We start from the raw sequence: 25,696 nt of genomic DNA, 5'->3' as shown, positions 1-25,696 counted from the left end.
AGCAGTAAAGCAGGTCTGCAGGTGTCTTTCTCTCCTCCTCTCTATCTTCCCCTCTCGATTTCTCTCTGTCCTAGCCAACAACAACAATGACAGCAATAACAACAATAATAACCACAACAACCAACAACGATAAAACAACAAGGGCAACAAAAAGGGGGGGGGGAGCCTCCAGGAGCAGTGGCTTCATGGTGCAGGCACTGAGCCCCAGCAACAACTCTGGAGGAAAAAAAAAAAAAGTGATGCCATTCCCGAAAAGCCCAGGAGGTGGCGCAGTGGTAGTGCTAAGGACTTGCAGGAGACTTGCAGCACTGTAAATATCAGTCACGCTCTGCTTCTCTCTGTAAATAAGTCTTTTTTTAATGATTTATTCTTTTGAGAGAGACTGAGAAATTGAGATGGAAAGCCTAGATAAATAGATAAATACTCAACAGACAGAGACACCTGCACCATTGCCTCACTATTTGTGAAGCCTTCCCCTTGCAGATAGGGACTATGGATTTGAACCCAGGTCCTTGTGCATGTTAATGTGTGCACTCTACCAGGTGAGCTACTGCCTGCCCCCAATAAATCAATCTGATTGATTTATTGGGTGTTGGGTGGTAGCGCAGTGGGTTAAGCGCACATGGTGCGAAGCGCAGGGACCGTCAGTAAGGATCCAGGTTGGAGCCCCGGGCTCCCCACCTGCAGGGGAGTCACTTCACAGGCGGTGAAGCAGGTCTGCAGGTGTCTGTCTTTCTCTCCTCCTCTCTGTCTTCCTTTCCTCTCTCCATCCTATCCAACAACAATATCAATAATGGCAATAATAATAACCACAACTATGATGAAAAACATGGGCAATGAAAAGAGAAAAAATAGCCTCCAGGAGCAGTGTATTCATGGTGCAGGCACTGAGCCCCAGCAATAACCCTGGAGGTGCAAAAAAATCATTTTTTTGCACCTCCAGGGTTATTGCTGAGGCTGGGTGCTTACACTATGAATCCACTGCTCCTGGAGGCCATTGTTTCCCTTTTGTTGCCCTTGTTGCGATTATTATTGTTGTTGTTGGATAAGACAGAAAGAAATGGAGAGAGAAGAGGAAGACAGAGAGGGGGAGAGAAAGACACCTGCAGACCTGCTTCACCATTTGTCAGGCGACCTCTCTGCAGGTGGGGAGCTGGGGGCTCGAACCAGGATCCCTACGCCGGTCCTTGCACTTTGTGCCATGTGTGCTTAACCTGCTGCACTACCACCTGTCCCCCAATATTTATTTATTTATTTCCTTTTGTTGACCTTGTTTTATTGTCATAGTAGTTGTTGTTATTGATGTTGTTGTTGTTGAATAGAACAGAGAGAAATGGAGAGAGGAGGGAAAGACAGAGGGGGACAGAAAGATAGACACTAGAAGACCTGCTTCACTGCCTGTGAAGTGACTCCCCTGCAGGTAGGAAGCCAGGGGCTTGAACCCGGATCCTTATGCCAGTCCTTGTGCCACCTGCGCTTAACCTGCTGTGCTACTGCCCGACTCCCCCCAATAAATCAATCTTTAAAAATATTTGGAAAGGACCAGAGTAAGGATCCCGGTTCGAGCCCCCGGCTCCCCACCTGCAGGGGAGTCGCTTCACAGGCGGTGAAACAGGTCTGCAGGTGTCTATCTTTCTCTCCCCCTATCTGTCTTCCCCTCCTCTCTCCATTTCTCTCTGTCCTATCCAACAACAACAACAAGGACAACAATAATAACTACAACAATAGAACAACAAGGGCAACAAAAGGGAATAAATAAATATTTTTTAAAAAATATTTGGAAAAAATAATCAGGGGACTGTGAGATGGTTTAATGGTAGAACACACACATTACCCAGGTTTGGGCTCCCAGCTACTACATCGAAGCAACCTGCAAAGGGGAAGCTTCCTGATTGGTGAGACAGTGCCACAGTCTCTCTCTATCTCTCTATGCCTCTCTCTCCCTCTGCCTTTAATCCTCTATTTGAAAGGAAAAAAAAATAGTGCTCCGGCGCTGTGGAATAAAGCACTGGATTTTCAACCATGAGGCCCTGAGTTCAATCCTCAGCAGCACATGTGCCAGAGCGCTGTCTGGTTCTTTCTCTCCTCCTAGCTTTCTCATGAATAAATAAATAAATTCTTTAAAAAAAATAAAGAAAAAAAAATGTCTGAAGGGAGTGGTGGAATCATGCTGGCACAAAGCTCCAATGAATCCCTGGCAGAAGGAAAAGAAAAAGAAAAAAAGTATTCTAAAAAAAAAAAAGAGTCCCACTCTTGAATTTTTAATCCCCTTGCTAATGAGAGAATGCAAGCAGGCAGAGAAGAGAGTCAGGTAAGAAGCAGAAGCTTTCTGATCTGAGGTACTTTATTGGTTCATTGAACCAACCATATACACACCCATTGGCTTATTTTGTTTTAGTCTTCTTTGTAATTGGATTCATATCATTGAAGATGCTTTTTTTTTTTTTGAAGATGCTTTTAAAACTTCTGTGGAAAAGAGTTCTGCGCTTAAAGATCCCGGTTCGAGCCCCCAGCTCCCCACCTGCAGAGGGGTCGCTTCACAAGCAGTGAAGCAGGTCTGCAGGTGTCTATCTGTCTCTCCCTTCTTTGTCTTCCCTTCCCCTGTCCATTTCTCTCTGTCCTATCCAACAAAGACAGCAGTAACAACAGCAACAATAACAACATTCATAAATAACAAGGGCAACAAAAGGGAAAAAAAATAGCCTCCAGGGGCAGTGGACTCATAGTGCAGGCACAGAGCCCCATCAATAACCCTGGAGGCAAAATAAAAAAAGAAGAGCTGCGAATATTTTCCTCTAAATATTTGATAGTTTCTAGTCTACCATCCAAATCCCTGATCCATTATTTGTCTGGTGTCTCCTCTCCTTCTGTCTTTCCCAACTCACTGGACGTCAATGCCACCCTCCAGGTCATGTGAAACACTCGCATGTTCCCCATATAAATAAATTCATTAATTCATTAATTAATCTATTTGCCTCCAGGGTTATCACTGGGGCTTGGTGCCAGCACTACGAATCCACTGCTCCTGGAGGCCATAGTTTCCCCTTTTGTAGCCCTTGTTGTGGCTACTATTGTTATTGTTGTTATAGTTGTTGTTGTTGTTAGATAGGACAGAGAGAAATGGAGAGAGGAGGGGAAGACAGAGAGGGGGAGAGAAAGACACCTGCAGACCTGCTTTACCACTTGCAAAGTGACCCCCCTGCAGGTGGGGAGCTGGGGGCTCGAATATCCCATATATATATATATATTTAAAATATTTATTTACTTATTTATTCCCTTTTGTTGCCCTTGATGTTTTTTATATTTATTTATTTATTCCCTTTTGTTGCCCTTGTTGTAGTCCTTGTTGGATAGAACACAGACAAGTGGAGAGAGGAAGGGAGATGGGCGGTGGGGAGAGAAAGATAGACACCTGCAGACCTGCTTCACCACCTGTGAAGTGACTCCCCTGCAGGTGGGGAGCTGGGGGCTTGAACCAGGATCCTTATGCAAGTCCTTGCACTTTGTGCCACCTGCGTTTAACCTGCTGAGCTACAGCCCGACTCCCAACCCTTGCTGTTTTTTATTGTTGTAGTTATTGTTATTGATGTCATTGTTGTTGGACAGGACAGAGAGAAATGGAGAGAGGAGGGGAAGACAGAGAGGGGGACAGAAAGATAGACACCTACAGACTAGCTTCACTGCCTGTGAACTGACTCCACTGCAGGTGGGGAGCTGGGGGCTAGAACTAGGATCTTTATGCTGGTCCTTGCACTTTGTGCCATGTGGGCTTAACCTGCTGTGCTACTTATCGCCTGACTCCCTGTTCCCCATATTTTAAAACCTCTTCCATTGGTGGTGGTTTATTCTATTTCGTACTGATTCACTCTGAAATGAGTTACTATTGACTAATTAACTTAATACTAGACTCTGCAACTTTAAAAATCTTTTGGGGGAGTCGGGTGGTAGCGCAGCAGGTTAAGCACACGTGGTACAAAGCGCAAGGACTGGGCATAAGGATCCCGGTTCGAGCCCCCGGCTCCCCACCTGCAGGGGAGTCGCTTCACAGGCGGTGAAGCAGGTCTGCAGGTGTCTATCTTTCTCTCCTCCTCTCTGTCTTCCCCTCCTCTCTCCATTTCTCTCTGTCCTGTTCAACAATGATGACATCAATAACAACAATGATGACATCAATAACAAGTAATAACTACAACAATAAAACAAGGGCAACAAAGGGAATAAATATTTAAAAAATTAAAAGTCTTTTGGACAGGAAGCAGTATTCCAAAAAGAAGAACTAGGACATTAATTTTAGTTTTATTATTACTGTTATTATTTTGTCATCACCAGACCTTCAGTGCTCCAGGCCAACTTTTCCATATATAAAGACAGAAAGAGAGGCAGGAAGATACCTCCGAATGGCCGCGGAGGTTGCATGATGCTTCTGCAAAAAACTGTCAGGCCTGAGGCTCTGAGGTTCCAGGACCAATCTCCAGCACCACTGTAAGCCAGAGCTGAACAGTGCTCTGGTATCTCTCTCACTGACAATAATAAATAAAATATATATATTTTTAGAAAATCAGTATTTCACCAATAAGGTGATTTTAAAAAAAAGAGCAGAGTAAATATGTTTTAAAAAAAAAAGACACTTCAGCACTGAAGTTTCCATCAGTGTCGTGGGGGCTGGGCTGAACCTGGCTTGTGTCCAAGATACAATCCAAGTCAATTGTCTTGCTGGGCCATTTTAACACTTTCATTTTTTCCAGAGCACTGTGCAGCTCTGGCCACTGGTGGCCTGGTGAGAACTGGACCTGGGGCCTCTGCCATGCAAGTCCTGTGCTCTACTGCTACACCTCTCCCTGGCCCCCTGCGATCTGACCATCAAGCTTCCTTTAGTCTCACTCAGACTCACCTTGTAGCAGTCGTTAGCAATAAGCTGCAAGAGGCTAAAGGATTCGCCGGAAGTTTCCATCTTAAGATAAAGTTCCCAGGCTAGTCGTGGCTTCTTATTCATGATATCTATAGAGAGGGGAAAAAAAAAACAAAAAACCAATGCTTTGTAAACATATAAGAAATATAGGGCTGCATTAAAAAGAAAGAAAGGGGAGTCAGGTGGTAGCACAGCGGGTTAAGTGCACATGGCACAAAGCGCAAGGACCAGTATAAGGATCCCGGTTCGAGCCCCCGGCTCCCCACCTGCAGAAGAGTCACTTACAGGCAGTGAAGCAGGTCTGCAGGTGTCTGTCTTTCTCTCCCCCTCTCTGTCTTCCCCTCCTCTCTCCATTTCTCTCTGTCCTATCCAACAACGACAACAGTAATAACTACAACAACAATAAAAAACAACAAAGGCAACAAAAGGGAAAATAAATAACATAAAGAAAGAAAGAGGAAGGAAGACGGAAAAAGTGAGAAGGGAATACAGGGCCGCGTGTTGTTATTCTAGGAGTCTGTTCCTATGCTCCAAATACACAAAACAATGGTTAAAAAAACAAAACAAAACACAACACAACACAATTCTATAGGGAAATATTGGTATTAGACTGGCTCTCTCTCTCTTTTTAACATTTTATTTATTTATTCATGAGGAAGATAGGAGGAGAGAGAAAGAACCAGACTTCATTCTGGTATACTGTGCTGTTGGGGATTGAACTTGTGACCTCATGCTTGAGAGTTCAATGCTTTATCCACTGTGCCATCTCCAGGACCACTCAAACTGGTTCTCCATCAGAACTCTACCATATTTTATTTATTTTATTTTATTTTATTTTATTTATACCAGAGCCATGCTCAGTTCTGGTTTACTGTGGTACTAGGGACTGAACCTGGGATCTTTGGTGCCTCAGGCATGGAAGTCTTTTAGCGGAACCATTAAACTATCTCTCTAGCCTTCTACCACACTTTTAAGCTAAGATTCACATAATTATGTCTTTTCCGTTTGTGGGCTGGTTTCTTTTAATTTACAATTTGCTCATCTGCTTAACAGTGGACACATGCCTTTCATCCAATTCTACTCACATTTAGAATATTAAATTGCAATCATTGTCCTACGCCTTCAAAAATGCAGTGGACTTTTAAAAAAATTATCTTTATTTATTGGATAGAGACAGCCAGAAATCGAGAGGGAAGGGGAGACAGAAAGGAAGAGAGACAGAGAGACAGCTGTGGCACTGCTTCACCACTAGTGAAGCTTTCCCCCTGCAGGTGGGGACCAGGAACTCAAACCTGGGTCCCTGAGCATTATAACATGTGCGCTCAACCAGGTGCCACTAACATGTGTGCTCAACCAGTGTGCCACTAACATGTGCGCTCAACCAGTGTGCCACTAACATGTGTGCTCAACCAGTGTGCCACTAACATGTGCACTCAACCAGTGTGCCACTAACATGTGCGATCAACCAGTGTGCCACTAACATGTGCGATCAACCAGTGTGCCACTAACATGTGCGCTCAACCAGGTGCCACTAACATGTGCGCTCAACCAGGTGCCACTAACATGTGCGCTCAACCAGTGTGCCACTAACATGTGCACTCAACCAGGTGCCACTAACATGTGCGCTCAACCAGGTGCACCACCACCTGGACCTCAGTGGACAGTTTTAAATTCATGTGAAAATAACAATAAGAAAAGGTTTATTACAACAAGGGCAACAAAAGGAAATAAATACATAAATATTAAAAAAGAAAAGGTTTATTATTATTATTATTATTTACCACAGCACTGCTCAGCTCTGGCTTATGGTGGTGTGGGGGATTGAGCCTGGGACCTCAGAGCCTCAGGCATGAGTCTGTTTGCATAACCTTTATGTTATCTCCCCACCTGGTAGTTTATATTTTTTATTTTCTTATTTTACTTGATATGACAGAGAAATTGAGAGGGAGAGGAGGAGATAGAGAGGGAAAGAGAGAGAGAGAGAGAGAGAGAGACCTGCAGATCTACTTTATTGCTTGTGAAATGTCCCCCTTGCAGGAGAGGACAGCAGGCTCAAAGCTGGATTCCTTGCATGTGGTAAAGTGTGTACTCAACCAGGCGCACCATGCCCTGGCCACACAGAAAGATAATTAATGAGACGGAGAGACACAGACTATGTTATATACATGAACTTAGGATTTTTGCCACTTTTTAGATATGTACCTTAGTGAGGAGATAAAGCTAGTTGAACAGGAGTCGGGCGGTAGCGCAGCGGGTTAAGCGCAGGTGGCGCTAAGCACAAGGACCAGTGGAAGGATCCCGGTTCGAGCCCCCGGCTCCCCACCTGCAGGGGAGTCACTTCACAGGCAGTGAAGCAGGTCTGCAGGTGTCTGTCTTTCTCTCCCCCTCTCTGTCTTCCCCTCCTCTCTCCATTTTTCTCTGTCCTATCCAACAACAATGACATCAATAATAACTACAACAATAAAAAAAAAACAAGGGCAACAAAAAGAATAAATAAATAAATAAAATTTTTAAAAAAAATTAAAAAAAAAAAAAAGCTAGTTGAACAATGTCAGCTCATGCCCTTCCCCTCTTCCCAAATGGAAACTGAGACTCTGGAAACTATTAATAGGAAGAAAGGAAGGGCCTGGTGCCGTTCAAGGCTACCTGTGCTAAGGGAACACTGACTGGTAGAAACATTCAGTGTCTTCTCTCTTAGCATGGTTTGCTGGGGTTCACATTTCTCTCACTCTTTCTGGGCTATGCAAGTCTTTTCAGGCTACTTTTGTAGCACCCTGAGCATCACCTTGTAACCAGAACCAGCTAAGCAGAGCTTTAAATTGTGATTAGATTTCAGAGGCTTAACCCAGCCATGGATCTACCCTCCTTTAATTTGTTCACTGAAGGAGATTCCCAGGAAAATTCAGCTGCCTCTCAACCCATCTGAGAAAGTTTCATAAATAACAGCTCTCAGTGCTAGCACCAAATCCTGTGCTCCTCTGCCAGACTGTCCTCAACCAATGAGCAAGAAAAGGACTTAGAGAAAGGAGGCTGGCTCACAGACTGTGTTCTAATTCTAAGTTAATCTCATCTAAAGAGTACCTTCAAAATACTTTCTAGAGCAGATTGTCACTAAGCAACTATGACCTAGTAACACTGACATATAAAAGTTCATTATTTAGTCTTTAGTATGCAATCTACCATTGCTTGGATATTATGTTTTGATATTCAGTTCTCATAATTTTAAAAATTTATTATTATCTTTATTTATTGGATAGAGACAGCCAGAAATCAAGAGAGAGGGGGGTGACACAGAGGGAGAGAGATAGACACCTGCACTTGTAAAGCCTTCCCCCTGCAGGTGGGGACCGGGGGCTGGAACCCGGGTCCTTGAACATTGTAATACATGTGCTCAACCAGGTGCACCACCACCCAGCCCCCAGTTCTCATAATTTTAAGTGATTTCCTCATTTTCTCTATTTTATAAAGAATATACTCATTCATGTAATTAATATGAAACACTGATCATTTCCTCTGGAGTAAGTGTAACCTCATACAATCAGTTAAAAGAAAAGAGGGAGAAAGAGAGAGAGAGAGAGAGAGAGGAAGCAACAAAAAGAGAAGAAAAGGAAGAAGGTAGCCAGTCTCTTGTGAAATGTGAGCTCTAAGACAGCTGGTAGATGGGGTTTGGTTTGGGGTGAGGCACAGAACTTCGGTGGGGGATGTGGTGTCTTCATGCACCAAATGTGGGTATGAAAATACTGCCGGGTGTGGGGAGATGGCAAAATGGTTATGCAAAGAGACTCTCATGCCTGGAGCTCCAAAGTCTCAGTTCAGTCCCCCAAACCACCATAAGCCAGAGCTGAGCAGTGCCCTGTTAAAGGAAAAAACAAAACCCAGCAACTCCTGAAACCTGGTAACTGTATAAAGCAATGTTAATCACTAATACAAATAAATACATTTTAAAAAGGAGGCTGGTGGTGGCATACACTCTAGGAGGAGGTGAGTAAGGACATTGCTGGTGGCTAGGAGAACACAGGCAAAGGATGCTAAAATGCTGAGACCAATACCTCAACCAAACTCTGAGGCGTTACCAAGAAATGAATAGACAGAGATTGAAGGAAGTGGAAGGAGATTTCAATGTAGCTATGATTACTGTCTATATCAGAGAAAGAAAGAGAGGGGACAGGTGGGGGGGAGAGGGAGAGAGATTCCTGAGGAGAATGATGTTGAACAAAATCAAATCTGCCTCAAGCCTTATTCTTCTGCCATTCTTTCCTGATAGCAATTTTAGGATCATTATGTCACAGCTAGTGAAAGCTATTCTATGTTGTGACAGACTACTGGCAGTATTTTGATAACCTATGCTACAAGTTCTGTGGTGCTTTTTTTTTTCTCCTTCACATCTTTCTTTCCTAACTTGACCACTAAAATTTATACGAAATTGATGTAGAGTGGTCTGGGAGGTGGTGCTGTGGCTAAAGCACTGGACTATTAAGATTGAGGTCCTGAGTTTAATTTCAAGCACTGCATGTGCCAGAGTGATGCTCTGGTTGTCTCATAAATAAATAAAAAATAAATATTTTCAAAAAGAAATTGATGCAATTTTAAAACTGGTTATTTTTATTGCTTTTTTTACTTCACTTTTAATCCCACTTAATTTTTTAATTTAATTTTATTGCCACCAGGGATGTTGCCTGCATGAAAAAAATCCACTGCTCCCAGTAACTTTTTTACTTAATAAGACAGAGAGAAATGGAGAGAGGAGGGGGTGGTAGAGAAGGAGAGAAACAGAGAGACATCTGCAGCACTGCTTCACCACTCACGAGGCTTCCCTCCTGCAGGTGAAGACCGGGGCTTGAACCCAGATCCTTGCGCATGGTAGTGTGCACTCAACAGCTGCACTACTGCCCATCTTCATGACTCCACTTAATTTTTTTTTTTAGGAGGTGAATTCACCATTTTAAAAAAATTATTTATTTATTTATTCCCTTTTGTTGCCCTTGTTTTATTGTTGTAGTTTTTGATGTTGTCGTTGTTGGATAGGACAGAGAGAAACGGAGAGAGGGGAGACAAAGAGGAGAAGAGAAAGACAACTGCAGACCTGCTTCACTACTCGTGAAGCGACCCCCCAGGTGGGAAGCCAGGGGCTCGAACTGGGATCCTTACGCCTGTCCTTGAGCTTTGCGCCATGTGCGCTTAACCTGCTGTGCTACCGCCCGACTCCTGACTCCACTTTATTTTAAGTCCCCAGAAAAGGACTAGTAGATGCATGAGTATTACCTGTGTTTTAGAAATCTGAGCAAGATGAAACCCAACATAGGAATTTGAAGCAAAGTAACTTATATAGAAAGAATGTAAACACTGAGGGACTTAGCTTTGAGTATCATTAGGTAGGATGTTTAACTAGATATTTTGGTTTAAAAAAATGAACTGTAGTAAACTTTTGTGCTATTTCAAATTTTCTTTACAAACAGAAGTGAATAAGAGCATCTTAGTAAAGTTGGTATGTTAGTTCCTTAAAAAAAAAGAAATATTCACAGTGCAAATGTATATGACACATGTTCAAGGCTGTCCTCATGAGTATTAGCAAAGCTTATTTTCAGTGCATTTATTCTACAGAAACAAAAAAATCAGAGATCAGTCAGTATAATTTCCATTCAGAACTGTGACAGAGAAGAAACAATTCCTCTATCACGGTGAGAAGACTTACAGCACCGAGCTAACCAGCTGAGGTAGACGTAATCATTTTTCATCTTCTCACTTTGGATTAGAAGGAAAACCTACAAGAAGAGGGAAGAAAGGGAATAAATATAAAGATGCACTTGCAGTAACAATCATACCAGGGCCTGGGAGACAGCATAGTGGTTATACAAAAAGATTTCCATCCCTGAGGCTCCAAAGTCCCAGGTTCAATCTCCAGTACCACCATAAGCCAGAACTGAGCAGTGGTTTGGTGTAAAAAAAAAAAAAAAAAGTACGGGGGAGGGACAGGTAGTGGTGCACCCAGTTAAGCACACATAGTACTATGCACAACACAAGGACCGGTGCAAGGATCCAGGGAAGCCCCTGCTCCCCAGCTCCTGCAAGGACACTTTAGGTGTGTTGACCTAAGTCTGCAGCTGTCTCTCTGCTTCTCTCCCTATCTACACCTCCCCTCTCAATTTCTCTCCGTCCTATTGAATAGAAAAAAGAAAGAAAAGGAAAAGAGTAAGACACACATACAATTTATATAAATAACCACACCAGTTTCCCTTCATGATGATCAGAAGCCTAAGGAAAATCAAGCTGCTAAGAAAAATTGAAGGGTGGTCCGGGAGGTGGCGCAGTGGATAAAGCATCAGACTCTCAAGCATGAGGTCCTGAGTTCAATCCCCAGCAGCACATGTACCAGAGTGATGTCTGGTTCTTTCTCTCTCTCCTATCTTTCTAATAAATAAAATCTTAAAAAAAAATTGTAGTTTTTTTTTTTTTTTTTTTTACCAGAGCACTGCTCAGTTCTGGCTTATGGTGGTACGGGGAACTGAACCTGGGACTTTGGATCCTCAGGAATGAGAGTCTCTTTGCATAACCATAACCTGCCCTAAAATTGTAGTAATTTTAACACACACACACACACACACACACACATACACACACACACACACATCTCAGTAAACTGGTCTCAGCCAGGTTTTAAAGTTAATGCTACGAACATATGTACAGCAGTACAAGTTAAAAAAAAATCTGGGAAAGATCACCCACATATTTGAAAATTTCTACTTTTAAGAATTTTTTTTAACTAGAATATTGCTTAGCATTATCTTATCGTTGTGCAGGATGATTGAACATGGAACTTCAGCACCTCAGGCATGAAAACTCTTTTGCATAATTACTGTATCTCCCTAGACTCATATATTTGAAATTTATGTGACGTGTTTTAAAACAACAAACAAGTCATGTGGGAAATTAGTAAATAGCTAGAACTTGAACAAGGCAGTGACTAATTTTCTGAACCACAAAACCTGGGGGCCAGGTAGTGGCACACCCAGTTAAAGACACACAGTACTATGCATGAGGACACATGTAAGGACCCGAGTTTGAGCTCCTGTTCCCCACCTGCAGTAGGGACACTTCACAAACAGTGAAGCAGGTCTACAAAGTGACTATCTTCCTCTTTCCCTCTCTATCTTTCCCTCCCCTTTCAATTTCTTCCCTATCTTCCTCTCCCCTCTCAATTTCTCTTTGTCCTATAAAATGGGGGTGGGGTGGGGAGGCTGCCAGGAACCTTGGATTCATGGTGCCAGCACCAAGCCCAAGTGATAACCTTGGAGGCAAAAAAAGAAAAAAAGAAAGAAAAAAGAAAAATGAGCAACAAACCTGAACTACTTATTTTAATTCCATCAGATAAATCAGTCTAAGGAGAGAAACTGGTTATCTTTGATGGAGAAATACTGACTCAAAAAGGAGGTAAAGGTGTACCTAGGGTAATAATTATATTTTGTTTTATGGGTATTAAATATGCGGCTATATTTAAAAAGCTATCAGGGCTTGAGTGGAGGATGGAATACCCAGTAGAGTAAATACACTAATCACCAATGTGCAAAAACCCAAGTTCAGACCCCCCAGGCCCCACCTTTGGGGGGAAGCTTCACTAGTGGTGAGGCAGTGCTCCAGGTGTCTCTCTGTCTCTCTCCCTTCCCTCTCAATATCTCCTCCTCTTATTAAGAAAAAAAAAAAAGCGCAGGTGGCATAAAGCGCAAGAACAGGCGTAAGGATCCCAGTTCGAGGCCCCAGTTCGCCACCAGTAGGGGAGTCGCTTCACAAGCAGTGAAGCAGGTCTGCAGGTGTCTCTCTTTCTCTCCCCCTCTCTGTCTTCCCCTCCTCTCTCCATTTCTCTCTGTCCTGTCCTACCCAACAACGATGGCATCAACAACAACAACAATAAGTACAACCATAACAAAACAAGGGAAACAAAAGGGAATAAATAAATATTAAAAAAAAAAAAAAAGATAAAAGACCACCAGGAACAGCGGCCATTCTTTCCCGTTTTCTTCTTATTATTCACTTGTTAGGACAGAGAAAGATTAAGAGGAAGGGGGAGATAGACAAGGAGAGAGAAAGAGAGACACCTGCAACCCTGCCTCACTATTCATGAAGCTTCTCTCTTGAAGGTAGGGACTGGGGGCTTGAACCCCAGTTCTTTTGTAATATTTATTTATTTTAATGAAAGAGAGAGAAACCAGAACACTGCTCAGCTCTGGCTTATAGTGCTGCTGGGAATTAAACCCGGGGTATTAGAGTCTCAGGATTCAAGGTCTTTTGCATAACCATTGTGCTGTCTCCCTAGCCCTGAACTTGGTTTCTTATGTGCTTAACCAGGTATGCCATACCATCACCTGACCCCCACAGTACTTTACTTATTTATTTTTTTTATTATTTATTTATTTATCCCCTTTTGTTGCCCTTGTTGTTTTATTGTAGTTACTGATTGTGGTGCCCTGTGCCTTGACCCCCCGTGGAGTTTGACATGGTGGAGTTTGACAAGGTCAACTGCCACGGCCATGAGGATGACAGACTTCAAGGAAGCTGCATCCCCGGGAATGGGCTAGGATGCCGCAAAGGGCTGATGACTGAGCTAGCTGTAGTAGCTTGGGAACCTGGTAACTTTCCAGAAGCAGCCCCTATGCATGATAAATCCCCTAAGACTAGAAGATGGCACCCCCCACACAAACATAATAAACCTATAAACCCAAAAAGTATAGCTTCCATGGTCATAACTGATCACGGCCCTGCTTACAAAAATAGGTGACATTTCTCATGATTAATATCAACTGTTTATAGAATTTAGATGAGGAATCATCCACAATATGGTCATGATCCATCAGCTGTTACTAGGCGTGCATTCATAAGACTCATGCTCCAAAAATCCTAGCCAAAAGAATTTGCAGGACAAACAATAAAGTCACTGATAGCCAGCTGATTATACAAATGTCAAGGGAAAAACAAATGAACTGAAAACAAATAGTGCTGCATGAACAGTACAGAGCAGGAACTATGATTCTAGGCAAAACCACAAACCCCGATACTTAATCTTTTGCTTTCGTTTCGTACCAATGTTTATGTAACTGAAACTGTATAAAAGCAGAAGTTCTAATCAAGTAAAATTGAGTTAAGTTTTAAGAGAGATAATCATACTTGAGAGTGTGTAGATAAAACTAAAAGAATGTTACAGTAAAGTGAAAGTAAAAAGAAAACTGCCACACCCCACTCAACTCCAGAATGACGGGTCTGACAGGGTCAGCACCCAGGAAAACTCTCTTCAAGGAGGAAGAATTCTGGGAGTGGGTCTTGGCATCCTGAGCAGATCTAAATTGGAAACTCTGATTATTGTTTTCATTATGTACATGGTAATGATGCCGTGTAATCAGGGATGAACAGCCCCTGTTCCCAGATTAGATACTGATGAACAAGAAATGAGGTGGATGAAGTTATGGGTCATCAAATACATAAAGTTTTAGGAAAAATTCTTAATAATACTTACTCACCTCCTCTTATGAAATATGTTAAAAGTCTACGTAAAATACTATCTGCTAAGCCTATTACTCAGAAATGTATCACCCCATAAAGTACGACATTTCTGTAAAACCGCAAGGCCATCTAATCAAGAAATGAGCTTTACTTTCTGTTCCAGATATTGTTTATGTAAGACTGAAGGATATATGAGCTCTCACTGGCTGAATAAAACTTGAGCTCAGATTCCCCCTCCAGCAGAGTGTGGTGTGTTCTGTTCCCCCTGCGACTCCTGACCCACCAGGTGGTCAACTTCAGAGTTCCCTGATCCTTCCTGCTGCTCCTCCGCCTGAGCGGTCCGTCGCAACTGATGTCATCATTGTTGGATAGGACAGAGAGAAATGGAGAGAGGAGGGGAAAACAGAGAGGGGGAGAGAAAGATAGACACTTGCAGACCTGCTTCACTGCCTGTGAAGTGACTCCCCTGCAGGTAGGGAGCTGGGGGCTCGAACCTGGATCCTTATGCTGGTCCTTGCCCTTTGCACCACGTGCACTTAACCCACTGCGCTACCGCCTGACTCCCACTTTTTGTATATTTTTATGTATTTATTTTATTTTATTTATTTATTCCCTTTTGTTGCCCTTGTTGTTTTATAGTTGTAGTTATTATTGTTGTTGTTGTCGTTGTTGGATAGGACAGAGAGAAATGGAGAGAGGAGGGGAAGACAGAGAGGATGAGAGAAAGACAGACACCTGCAGACCTGCTTCACCACCTGTGAAGCGACTCCCCTGCAGGTGGGGAGCCGGGGTTCGAACCGGGATCCTTATGCCGGTCCTTGTGCTTTGCGCCACCTGCGCTTAACCCGCTGCGCTACAGCCCGACTCCCCACTTTTCGTATTTTTAAAAAACTTCTTTATGTATTAAGTAGAGAGAGAAACCAAGAGGGAAGGGAGAGAGGGAGAGACACCTGCAACATTGATTCATCATCCATGAACTTTTCCCCTGTAAGTGGGGACAGTGGGCTTAAACCCAGGTCCTTGGGCACTGTAATGTATGTGCTTAACTAGGTATGCCATGACCTAGCCCCAGTACTTTTTGATGTACCCTAAGAACAGAAGAACTTAGAATAAATTTTTACCCTTTTTATTTTATTTATTTATTTATTTATTTTACCTCCAGGGTTATTTCTGGGGCTCAGTGCTAACACTATGAATCCACTGCTCCTGTGGCCTTATTTATTTATTTACTTACTTATTTAATTTTTTTGGATAGGACAGAGAGAAGCTGAAGGGAGGGGAAGATAGAGTGGGAGAGAGACAGACACCTGTAGACCTGTTTCACCACTTGTGAAGTGACCCCCCACTCCCTGCAGGTGGGGACCTGGGGGCTCGAACCGGGGTCCTTGCACAGATCCAGGTTCTTACTATGTACACTTAACCTGGAACACCACCATCCAGCCCCTCCCCGTCTTAACAAGACAGTTCATAGACAGAACCTTACAAATGCCTTCAGAACAGGTACTCACCTCCTCACCCTCCCTGGTATTGCCTGTGGCAGCTTTGGCTTGGGCATAATTGAAGTTAAAGATGTCATCATTACAGAAGTAACTCTGAAAAGTATTCCAAGAGCGGGTCACATTGCACAGGTAAAACATAAAACCATCGGTCATACCAGACAAACACAAAAATGACAGCATGGAGTTAGCTCATGGTGCAGCTCTACTACGCTGCATACTCAGGACTACACTGTCAGCTAAAGGGCTTTTCCTTTTTTCTTTTTTAAAAGAATTTATTTATTCATGAGAAAGACAGGAGGAGAGAAAGAACCAGACATCACTCTGGTACATGTGCTGCCGGGGATTGAACTTGGGACCTCAGGACCTCATGCTTGAGAATCCAATGCTTTATCCACTTGTGAAGCAAGCCCCCTGCAGGTGGGGAGCCGGGGGCTCAAACCAGGATCCCTGTGTTGGTCTTTGTGGTTCGCACCGTGTGCACTTAACCTGCTGCGCTACCACCCGGCCCCCAATTTATACTCTTCAAAGGGAAATGAGAGTCAGAGATAATGGACAAGCCCTCAGCCCTGAGGTTGGGCTACAGTGGATATTCATGGGTGGATATGGGGGTGGGAGGAGGCAGGCAATGGGTGCAGATGTCTGTCCATTGATAACAAGACTTTGGTTCTTTCTCTCAGCACATCCATGGGTGTTTGCCATGTTCATGATGTCTGGTGACTGTTGGATATGGGGTGGGGGGTGACTCATGGGGGCAGCCTTGAAACAGTTGAATGCTAGGGTCTGTTGTTTGTCTTCTCCCTTCATTTCTGTGACAGCGCACACACATTTTAGCTTAACAGACTCCATCTTGACTCATCAACCTTATTACAAATTACAGCATATAATTTGTAGATACAAGTACTCTTAGAAAAAGCCCTTTAGTGGTCTGGGACACCTCCCAAGATGGAGTCAAGATGGAGTCTGTTAAGCTAAAATGTGTGTGCGCTGTCACAGAAATGAAGGGAGAAGACAAACAACAGACCCTAGCATTCAACTGTTTCAAGGCTGCCCCCATGAGTCACCCCCCACCCCACTCCATCTTGACTCATCAACCTTATTACAAATTACAGCATATAATTTGTAGATACAAGTACTCTTAGAAAAAGCCCTTTAGTGGTCTGGGACACCTCCCAAGATGGAGTCAAGATGGAGTCTGTTAAGCTAAAATGTGTGTGCGCTGTCACAGAAATGAAGGGAGAAGACAAACAACAGACCCTAGCATTCAACTGTTTCAAGGCTGCCCCCATGAGTCACCCCCCACCCCATATCCAACAGTCACCAGACATCATGAACATGGCAAACACCCATGGATGTGCTGAGAGAAAGAACCAAAGTCTTGTTATCAATGGACAGACATCTGCACCCATTGCCTGCCTCCTCCCACCCCCATATCCACCCATGAATATCCACTGTAGCCCAACCTCAGGGCTGAGGGCTTGTCCATTATCTCTGACTCTCATTTCCCTTTGAAGAGTATAAATTGGGGGCCGGGTGGTAGCGCAGCAGGTTAAGTGCACACGGTGCGAACCACAAAGACCAACACAGGGATCCTGGTTTGAGCCCCCGGCTCCCCACCTGCAGGGGGCTTGCTTCACAAGTGGTAAAGCAGGCCTGCAGGTGTCTATCTTTCTCTCCACTTCTCTGTCTTCCCCTTCTCTCTCGATTCCTCTCTGTCCTGTCCAATAACAACAATAATAATAAGGGTAACAAGGGTGGGAAAGATGGCTTCCAGGAGCAGTGGATTTGTGCTGTAGGCATCGAGCCCATGATAACTCTGGAGGCAAAAAAAAAAAAAGTATAAATTAGGGGGTCGGGCGGTGGCGCAGCGGGTTAAGCGCATGTGGCGCAAAGCGCAAGGACCAGCGTAAGGATCCCGGTTCAAGCCCCCGGCTCCCCACCTGCAGGGGGGTCACTTCACAGGCGGTGGAGCAGGTCTGCAGGTGTCTATCTTTCTCTCCCCCTCTGTCTTCCCCTCCTCTCTCCATTTCTCTCTGTCCTATCCAACAACGAATAGCGTCAACAAGGGCAATAATAATAACCACAACAAGGCTACAACAACAAGGGCAACAAAGGGGGGAAAAATGGCCTCCAGGAGCGGTGGATTCGTGGTGCAGGCACCGAGCCCAGCAATAACCCTGGAGGGAAAAAAATAAGTATAACTGGGGAGACAGCATTATGGTTCTGCAAAAGCCTTTCAAGCCTGAGGCTCTGAGGTCCTAGGTTAAATCTCCAGAACCACCATAAGCCAGAACTGAGCAGTGTTCTGGTTTCTTCCTCTCTCTCTCCATATCTTTCCCTCTGTATCTACTCTTTCTAATTAAAATAAAATAAATAAAATATTAAAAAATTTCCTACCTACCATTTGCCTTTGTCCCTCTCTTGTGACACCCTACCTATCAATATGTATCAATGTCCTCTCAGATGGCGCCAATACCCTATTAGTCTGTACACAGAGTCATCCAGAGAGCTCTATACTGACCTTAAATGAGTTGAGGTAAATCAAGACATCATCAAACTGCTTAAGCAGGAAGAAACAGGAAGCCATGCACTGCCTCCCTGGAATTGTATCTGAAATGGAAGGGGGAGCGGGACACCCTGTATGTTCAGGAAACAGAAAGTTCTCTCTAGCTGGGTTAAGTGAGGGATGGAGACGCGCAATGAGGGTTCTTTCTAATTACCAAACCTCAGTACAGTGCAATGGTCTCACAATGGTCACAAGCTCCACCTCTCTTGCGTGCCAGGTCCTTGTCCAGGATTTTGCTGTTCTCACCTGCTCTAACACCTGCCTACGACCTGGCCTGCACCCCCATCAGTTTCTCAGGTAGCTTTGCAGTTCCAAACTTAAGTGAGGAAACTACATTCCATGCCTCTGACCCTGATTCAGTTCTTTTTTTTTTTTTTTAAATTTTAACTTATAAAAAGGAAACACTGACAAAAAACATAGGATGAGGGGTACAACTCCACACAACTCCCACCACCACGACTCTGATTCAGATTCAGTTCTTTGCCTGACAGTAGGTTTTTTTTTCCCTCCACCAGGGTTATTGGGGCTCAGTGCCTGCATAGTGACCCCACCCTTCCTGGTAGTCAAAATTTTCTCCCTTCTCTCTCTCTCTCTCTTTTTCCTTCTTTCTGAAACACACAGAGAGGCAGAGAGGCACCTGTAGCACTGTTCCACCATTCACATACCACCCCCCCCCCCATATACACACACGCCTGCAGTGGGGACTAGGGCTTGAACCTGGGTCCTTGTGTATGGTAATGTGTGAGCTCTACATAACAGATCCTTAACTGAAGTAGTAGGTTAGTGTCACCCCACCCTTGCTGCTAGAGCTCCTATTCTTTCTGGCTCTATTCCATTCTTCTCTCTACAGTCCCAGATACTGAACAGCCTATGGAGTTATTTTTACACACTGTCCTGATAGACTCTGCACTCCCCAAGGCTTGGGGTGGAGAGACTAGTTTGTTTGCCACTATATCCCCAATACCTCAATATGTTTCTGGTGTGTGAATAAGTGAATGAATGGAGAGGGGAGAGGAAATATAAATTCATAAGTGATTTTGGTGAAGCATCTGTAAAGAAGTGAGTATGGCGGGCAGCAAGATCCTCCATCAACAAGGGCAGCATCGCTCAGTGCTGACGTTAACCAGAGACAGCAGACATGGAAAATGTTCAAGCCAGTCGGCAGACCTTCTCAAATCTTACACTGATGCTTGGCTGAAGAAGTTAACACTTTAATAATACTAATCAGTCTGCAAAACTACTTGTGGGAAGTATGGGCAAATATTACAGAACTGCAAGAGTGAAAAAAAAAATCACATTCTGAGGTGGGTACCCACACAAGAAGCCATTATACAAAAGAGAAGCTTTTTGCAGTCTCTGAGAAGTGTCTTTAGCGTGGACTCCTCTTCCCAGAGAAGGGTGATAAGAGACAGACTTAGCTAGATAAGATTGAAGTGTTTGGGGGTTGGGTGGTAGTGCAGTGGTTAAGCACACATGATGCAAAGTACATGGCGTAAAGTACAAGGACCGGTGTAAGAATCCTAGTTCGAGCCCCCGGCTCCCCACCTGCAGGGGAGTCGCTTCACAGGTGGTGAAGCAGGTCTGCAGGTGTCTATCTTTCTCTCCCCTTCTGTCTTCCCCTCCTCTCTCCATTTCTCTCTGTCCTATCCAACAACAATGACAGCAACAACAACAATAATAACCACAACGATAAAACAAGGGCAACAAAAGGGGAAAAAATAGCCTCTAGAAGCAGTGGATTCATGGTGCAGGCACTGAGCCCCAGCAATAACTCTGAAGGAAAAAAAAAAGATTGAAATGTTTTTATTTGGGGTCTGGAAGGTAGCTCACCTGCAGAGCACACACCTCGTTGTTTGTTAAGCCATGAGTTTGAACTGTGGTATCACATGGGTACACTATCGATGACCCTGGGGGAGTTTCATGGATGGTGAAGTAGTGCTGTAATATATGGCCTCTAGGTCTGTCTGTCTGTCCTTCTGTCCTCTTAAACAAAAAAAAAAAAAGGGAAAACTGGGTAAGAGAAGCTGCTTAGCAGTTGTGTATATGTAAGGTCACGAGTTCACTCTCCACTGCTGCAAAGAATTAAAAAAAACAGGGAGTCGGCGGTTCAAGTCCCTGGCTCCCCACCTGCAGGGGAGTTGCTTCACAAGTGGTGAGGCAGGTCTGTAGGTGTCTATCTTTCTTCCTCAACTCTGTCTTCCCCTCCTCTCTCCATTTCTCTCTGTCCTATCCAACAACAATGACATCAATAACAACAATAACTACAACAATAAAACAACAAGGACAACAAAAGGGAATAAATAAATAAACATTAAAAAAAGAATTAATCCTATGGTTTTGTCAGTGTTTCCTTTTTTTTTTTTGAGTTCTAATCATTTTTTAAAATTTCTTTATTGAGGAATTAATGTTTTACATTCAACAGTAAATACAATAGTTTGTACATGCATAACATTTCCCAGTTTCCCATATAACAATACAACCCCCACTAGGTAGTGTTTCCTTTTTATAAATAAATTTTAAAAAAGAATTGAGAATTAAATAGGGAGTCAGGCGGTAGCGCTGTGAGTTAAGCGCACGTGGTGCAAAGCGCAAGGACCAGCATGAGGATCCAGGTTCGAGCCCCTGGCTCCCCACCTGCAGTGGCATCGCTTCACAGGTGGCGAAGCAGATCTGCAGGTGTCTATCTTTCTCTCTCTCTCCTCTCTCCATTTCTCTCTGTCCTATCCAACAATGACATCAATAACAGCAACAATAATAATAACAACAATAAAAACAGCAAGGGCAACAAAAGGGAATAAATAAATATAAAAAGAATTAAATAAATAAACATTTCTCCATGAGAAAGTTAAAAGGCAAGTGACCCACTGGGAAAAAAATCTACAATAAGGCAAAAATTTAATATATAAAGAGCTCTTTATTTTTTTGTTGTTATTTACTTATTTACTTTTTATTTGTAAAAAGGAAATATTGACAAAATCATAGGATAAGAGGGGTACAACTCTACACAATTTCCACCACCAGATCTCCATATCCCATCCCCTCCCATAAAGAGCTCTTTAAAAATTAATCCCCCGGGAGTTGGGCAGTAGCACAGCGGGTTAAGCGCAGGTGGCGCAAAGCACAAGGATCAGCGTAAAGATCCTGGTTTGAGCCCCTGGTTCCCCACCTGTGGGGGAGTCAGTCGCTTCACAGGCAGTGAAGCAGGTCTGCAGGTGTCTATCTTTCTCTCCCCCTCTCTGTCTTCCCCTCCTCTCTCCTATTCCACAATGATGGCATCAATAATGGCAATAATAATAACCAGAACAATGATGAACAACAACAAGGGCAACAAAAGGGAATAAAAAATATATTAAAAAATTTACTCCCCCACAAAAAAAGAAAGAAAGAAAGAAAAAAAATAAAATAAAACTCTCATAGGCTGGGTAGGAGAGACAGAATAATGGTTTTTGCAAAAGACTTCCATGCCCAAGATACCAGAGGCTCCAGGTTCAATACCCCACATTACCATAAGAGCAGTGTTTTGAAAAAAAGAAAAAAAAAGTCTCATGGGCTAAAGAATACTAATAATTCTCCCCTATTTATATGTTCTGCAAACATGATTGAGATGAGCTAGTTCCCATATCCTCTCCTGTGTCTGACTCCCCATTTACTAATGGGGGGGGGGGCTAACAGACATTTCAGGACAGGATCTAACGTCACCAGCCAATGGAGGCCTCCAATGACGAGTCACACTCACAGGCACAGACTTCAGACGTACCACATTCACTCGCTGAGCCTCCTACCAACTGGAAGAACTGCTGGGCGATTTTCATATGATCCCTCTGGAAAACAAAACAGAGCTGAGAGACAGGAATGAGCTGAAGACATTGAATGCGTGCTATTCTCTATGGTTTTAACATTTACACCAGGCTTTCATATGTCCCCTTGCTTTAAATCTTTCCCCAGATAATACCTAGAAAACGTAACCTGAAACTTTACTTGCTCAGAGTCATAGAGAAAAGAAAAAAGCCCATTCACCAAATTCTACCTGAAAAGTACTTTTGTTACACGGACTCATTCATTTATTCACCCACCCAACAAATACTTATCGCTCTTTTGCAAACATCAAACCCTGTGGTAGAACTAAGGGCTATAACAAGGAGTATTTATTAAAGCAACTCATTCATCTATTTAATAACTATTTGCTGCCTAAAAAGAACCTATTTAGATAAGTAAGGGCCAGGGAAACAGTATGCCTAGGAGTGTGCCTGCTTTGCCATGTGAGCAACCCGGGCACTGAGGGACACTTCTGTGCTGCTTAATGTTTTCCTCTTTTTTTTCTCTCTCTTTCTGAAAATGTCAACCTGGAGCAGTAGCTGTTAAGGCCCTGGTGATGGCAAAAATAAGTAAATAAAATGAGTAGGCACTTAGTTTTACACAGTGTTTCAATGCTTATAAAAAACTCTCCCAGATAAACAGTTCTGATTTTACAGATTCCAACATTATTGTGCAAAGGTGTTCAGGGTTTTCAAAGAAAGATTGGGGCTGGGTGGTGTGGTGTTCGCCTGGTAGAGAACACACATCACCATGCATGAGCTCAAGCCCTGGCTTCCTGCCTGCATGAGGAAACTTCAGGAGCAGTGGGGCAGTGCTGCAGGTATCTTACCTTTTCATGGTATCTTGCTCTCTATCACTCTCTCTGTCTCTCTTTTGGGAAAAACAAAAGAAAAAAGAAAAAAAGGAAGGTGGGGGTCAGGTGGTAGTGCAGCGGGTTAAGCGCACATGGCGCAAAGCGCAGGGACTGGAGTAACAATCTCAGTTGGAGCCCCTGGTTCCCCACCTGCAGGGGAGTCCCTTCACACGCGGTGAAGCAGGTCTGCAGGTGTCTGTCTTTCTCTCCCCCTCTCTGTCTTCCCCATCCTCTCTCCATTTCTCTCTGTCCTGTGCAACAACGAATGACATCAACAACAACATTAATAACCACAACGAGGCTACAACAATAAGGGCAACAAAAGGGGGGAAAATGGCCTCCAGGAGCGGTGGATTCATGGTGCAGGCACTGAGCCCCAGCAATAACCCTGGAGGAAAAAAAAAAAAAGAAAGAAAAGAAAAAAAAGGAAGGCAACACAAATGGCCACTGAGAATGGAGGAGCCATTGTGCAGGCACTCAGCTCCAATAATATCACCCTGGTGATGAAAAGTAAAAAGAGTGTAAAATAAAGAACATTGGTAATAAGAATTGAAATTGTAATGATTTCCTATTCCTAGATATAAACACTGGGCTCTTTTCAAATAGATGATTTTTAGGGCTAAGGATTTTTCTCTGTGTTTAAATAGCATATATGCTATTAAATATATTTTAAATATATATATTACAATGAAATCTAGATGGATAATAAGGAAAAATGAAAGGAACTGCCGCAGAAAGAAATTTAGTCAGGCTTTTTTTTTGGTTAACCTTTGACATTCTTTTTGAACTTTTTCACACTATCACTACTATTTTCTTTAAATTTTTTTTTTTAATTTTAGATAAAGGCAGAAAGAGACTGGGGGGAGTCTGAGAAGGAGAGAGAGACACCTGTAGCACTGTTTCACTGCTTGTGAAGCTTTTCCTTTGCAGGTGGGGACAAGGGGCTTGAACCCAGGGCTTTCTGTACTATAATATGCATGCTTAACCAGGTGCATCACAGCCTGGGCCCCAGACCACTGTTGTTTTCTTACGTACCGAACCCATCTCCTGGCCAAGAGCTGCATTGACCACTCCTTTGAGGATATACTCCTGAAAACATGGAACACAGAGCTATGAGCTAGCTTTCAAGTTAATTATTTTATTTATTTAATTAATTAATTTTGGATTCAATAGATGGTGGAGCACTATTTTTCAAGTTAATTATTTATATCAACATAATACTACACACATACAAAATCAAAAGTTACTCAGAGTCATTTTTTCTCTATTCTGTCTCAAAGGAAAGAAGCAGAGACTTAGTTTATAGCAGGCAAGTATCCATATATGATAGCATTCACCACTTATGCCATTTTTCAATCTTAAGCAGGACTAACTCAGAGGAAAGTTCTATGAGTTAAGTTTTTGTTTTATGTCAATGGGAAAATGAACAGCAAGTTACCCATATATTAATTTAAAAAAATATTTATTTATTTATTCCCTTTTGTTACCCTTGTTTTTGTATTCATTTTTTTTAACTTTCTTTATTAGAGAATTAATGTTTTACATTGAACAGTAAATACAATAGTTTGTACATGCATAACATTTCCCAGTTTTCCATATACAATACAACCCCCACTAGGTCCTCTGTTTTTGTATTAATTTTTATCATCTTATCACACTCACTGACATATAAAACACATTATATATATATATATATGTATATATATATATATTACTGCTTTCCAATGCAATTTCCTTTGCTAGTGGCTTAATCATAAAAAATGAAAGAAGGTTTTGGGGCTGGGGAAGTAGCATAATGGTAGTGGTCCAGGATGTACATTAGAGAGCCTAAATTTGTTCCTTGGTATAAAAATAAAACGATCGGGTGGGGGTATAGCATAATGGTTATGCAAAGAGACTTCCATGCCTGAGGCTCTCAAGTCCCAGGTTCAATCCCCCCACACCGCCATAAGCCAGAGCTGAGCAGTGCTCTGGTAAAAAATAAATAAATAAATAAATAAATAAAATAAAATAAAATAAAATAAAACAAAACCTGGGGCATAGTGGCTATCCAAATTTGTTCCTTATACCACCAACAGCCAGAGCTAAGTAGACCTCTGGTAACACACACACACACATACACACTTCTTTTTCTGGGAATCCACAAATAGGAATCATCTTTAATATGCATTCCAATCACCTTTCTGAAGTTCTACATTTATCAGAACTTGGTTAGTAAAATCATAACATGTTTTCACTTACCTGAGGAGTAGTAGGTTCCAGATCCTTAATTAAGTTATAAGCTTCTTGTACATCATCTGAAATACAATAACTAGCTTATTTGCACTTATTTTATTTACCTATTACTTATTTACACTATCTAAATTTAAGCTCCAACTCATTTAAATATAGTAAATATTTTTACCTTTGTCTATGTGACAGAGATAGCCAAAAATCAAGAGGAAGGAGAATTTAGAGGGAGAGACAGAGACACACCTGCAGCACTGCTTCACCACCCCCTGTAAGTGGGGACTGGGGACTCGAACCTGGGTCCTTGCACATTGTAACATGTGTGCTCAACTAAGTGCGAC

General features: G+C 42.8%; 1 protein-coding gene across 1 annotated transcript in view; it reads right to left on the bottom strand.

The window, feature by feature from the left end:
- The window catches only part of IFT56 (intraflagellar transport 56), a 64,777-nt gene that overhangs the window by 10,550 nt on the left and 28,531 nt on the right, over nucleotides 1-25,696 (bottom strand). Inside the window, exons 10-16 of the mRNA XM_060196656.1 lie at nucleotides 25,368-25,423; nucleotides 24,162-24,215; nucleotides 22,215-22,278; nucleotides 18,413-18,501; nucleotides 15,904-15,987; nucleotides 10,599-10,668; nucleotides 4,889-4,995 (exon numbers count right to left, since the gene is read on the bottom strand). Of these exons, the coding sequence (XP_060052639.1) occupies nucleotides 4,889-4,995; nucleotides 10,599-10,668; nucleotides 15,904-15,987; nucleotides 18,413-18,501; nucleotides 22,215-22,278; nucleotides 24,162-24,215; nucleotides 25,368-25,423 (524 nt within the window). The remainder of the gene's footprint in view (nucleotides 1-4,888; nucleotides 4,996-10,598; nucleotides 10,669-15,903; nucleotides 15,988-18,412; nucleotides 18,502-22,214; nucleotides 22,279-24,161; nucleotides 24,216-25,367; nucleotides 25,424-25,696) is intronic.

This window comes from Erinaceus europaeus, chromosome 8, assembly GCF_950295315.1.
Source record: "Erinaceus europaeus chromosome 8, mEriEur2.1, whole genome shotgun sequence".
Taxonomy (NCBI): Eukaryota; Metazoa; Chordata; class Mammalia; order Eulipotyphla; family Erinaceidae; genus Erinaceus; species Erinaceus europaeus.
Note: the sequence above shows the minus strand (reverse complement) of the source record. Positions and strands in the feature narration are given on the sequence as shown.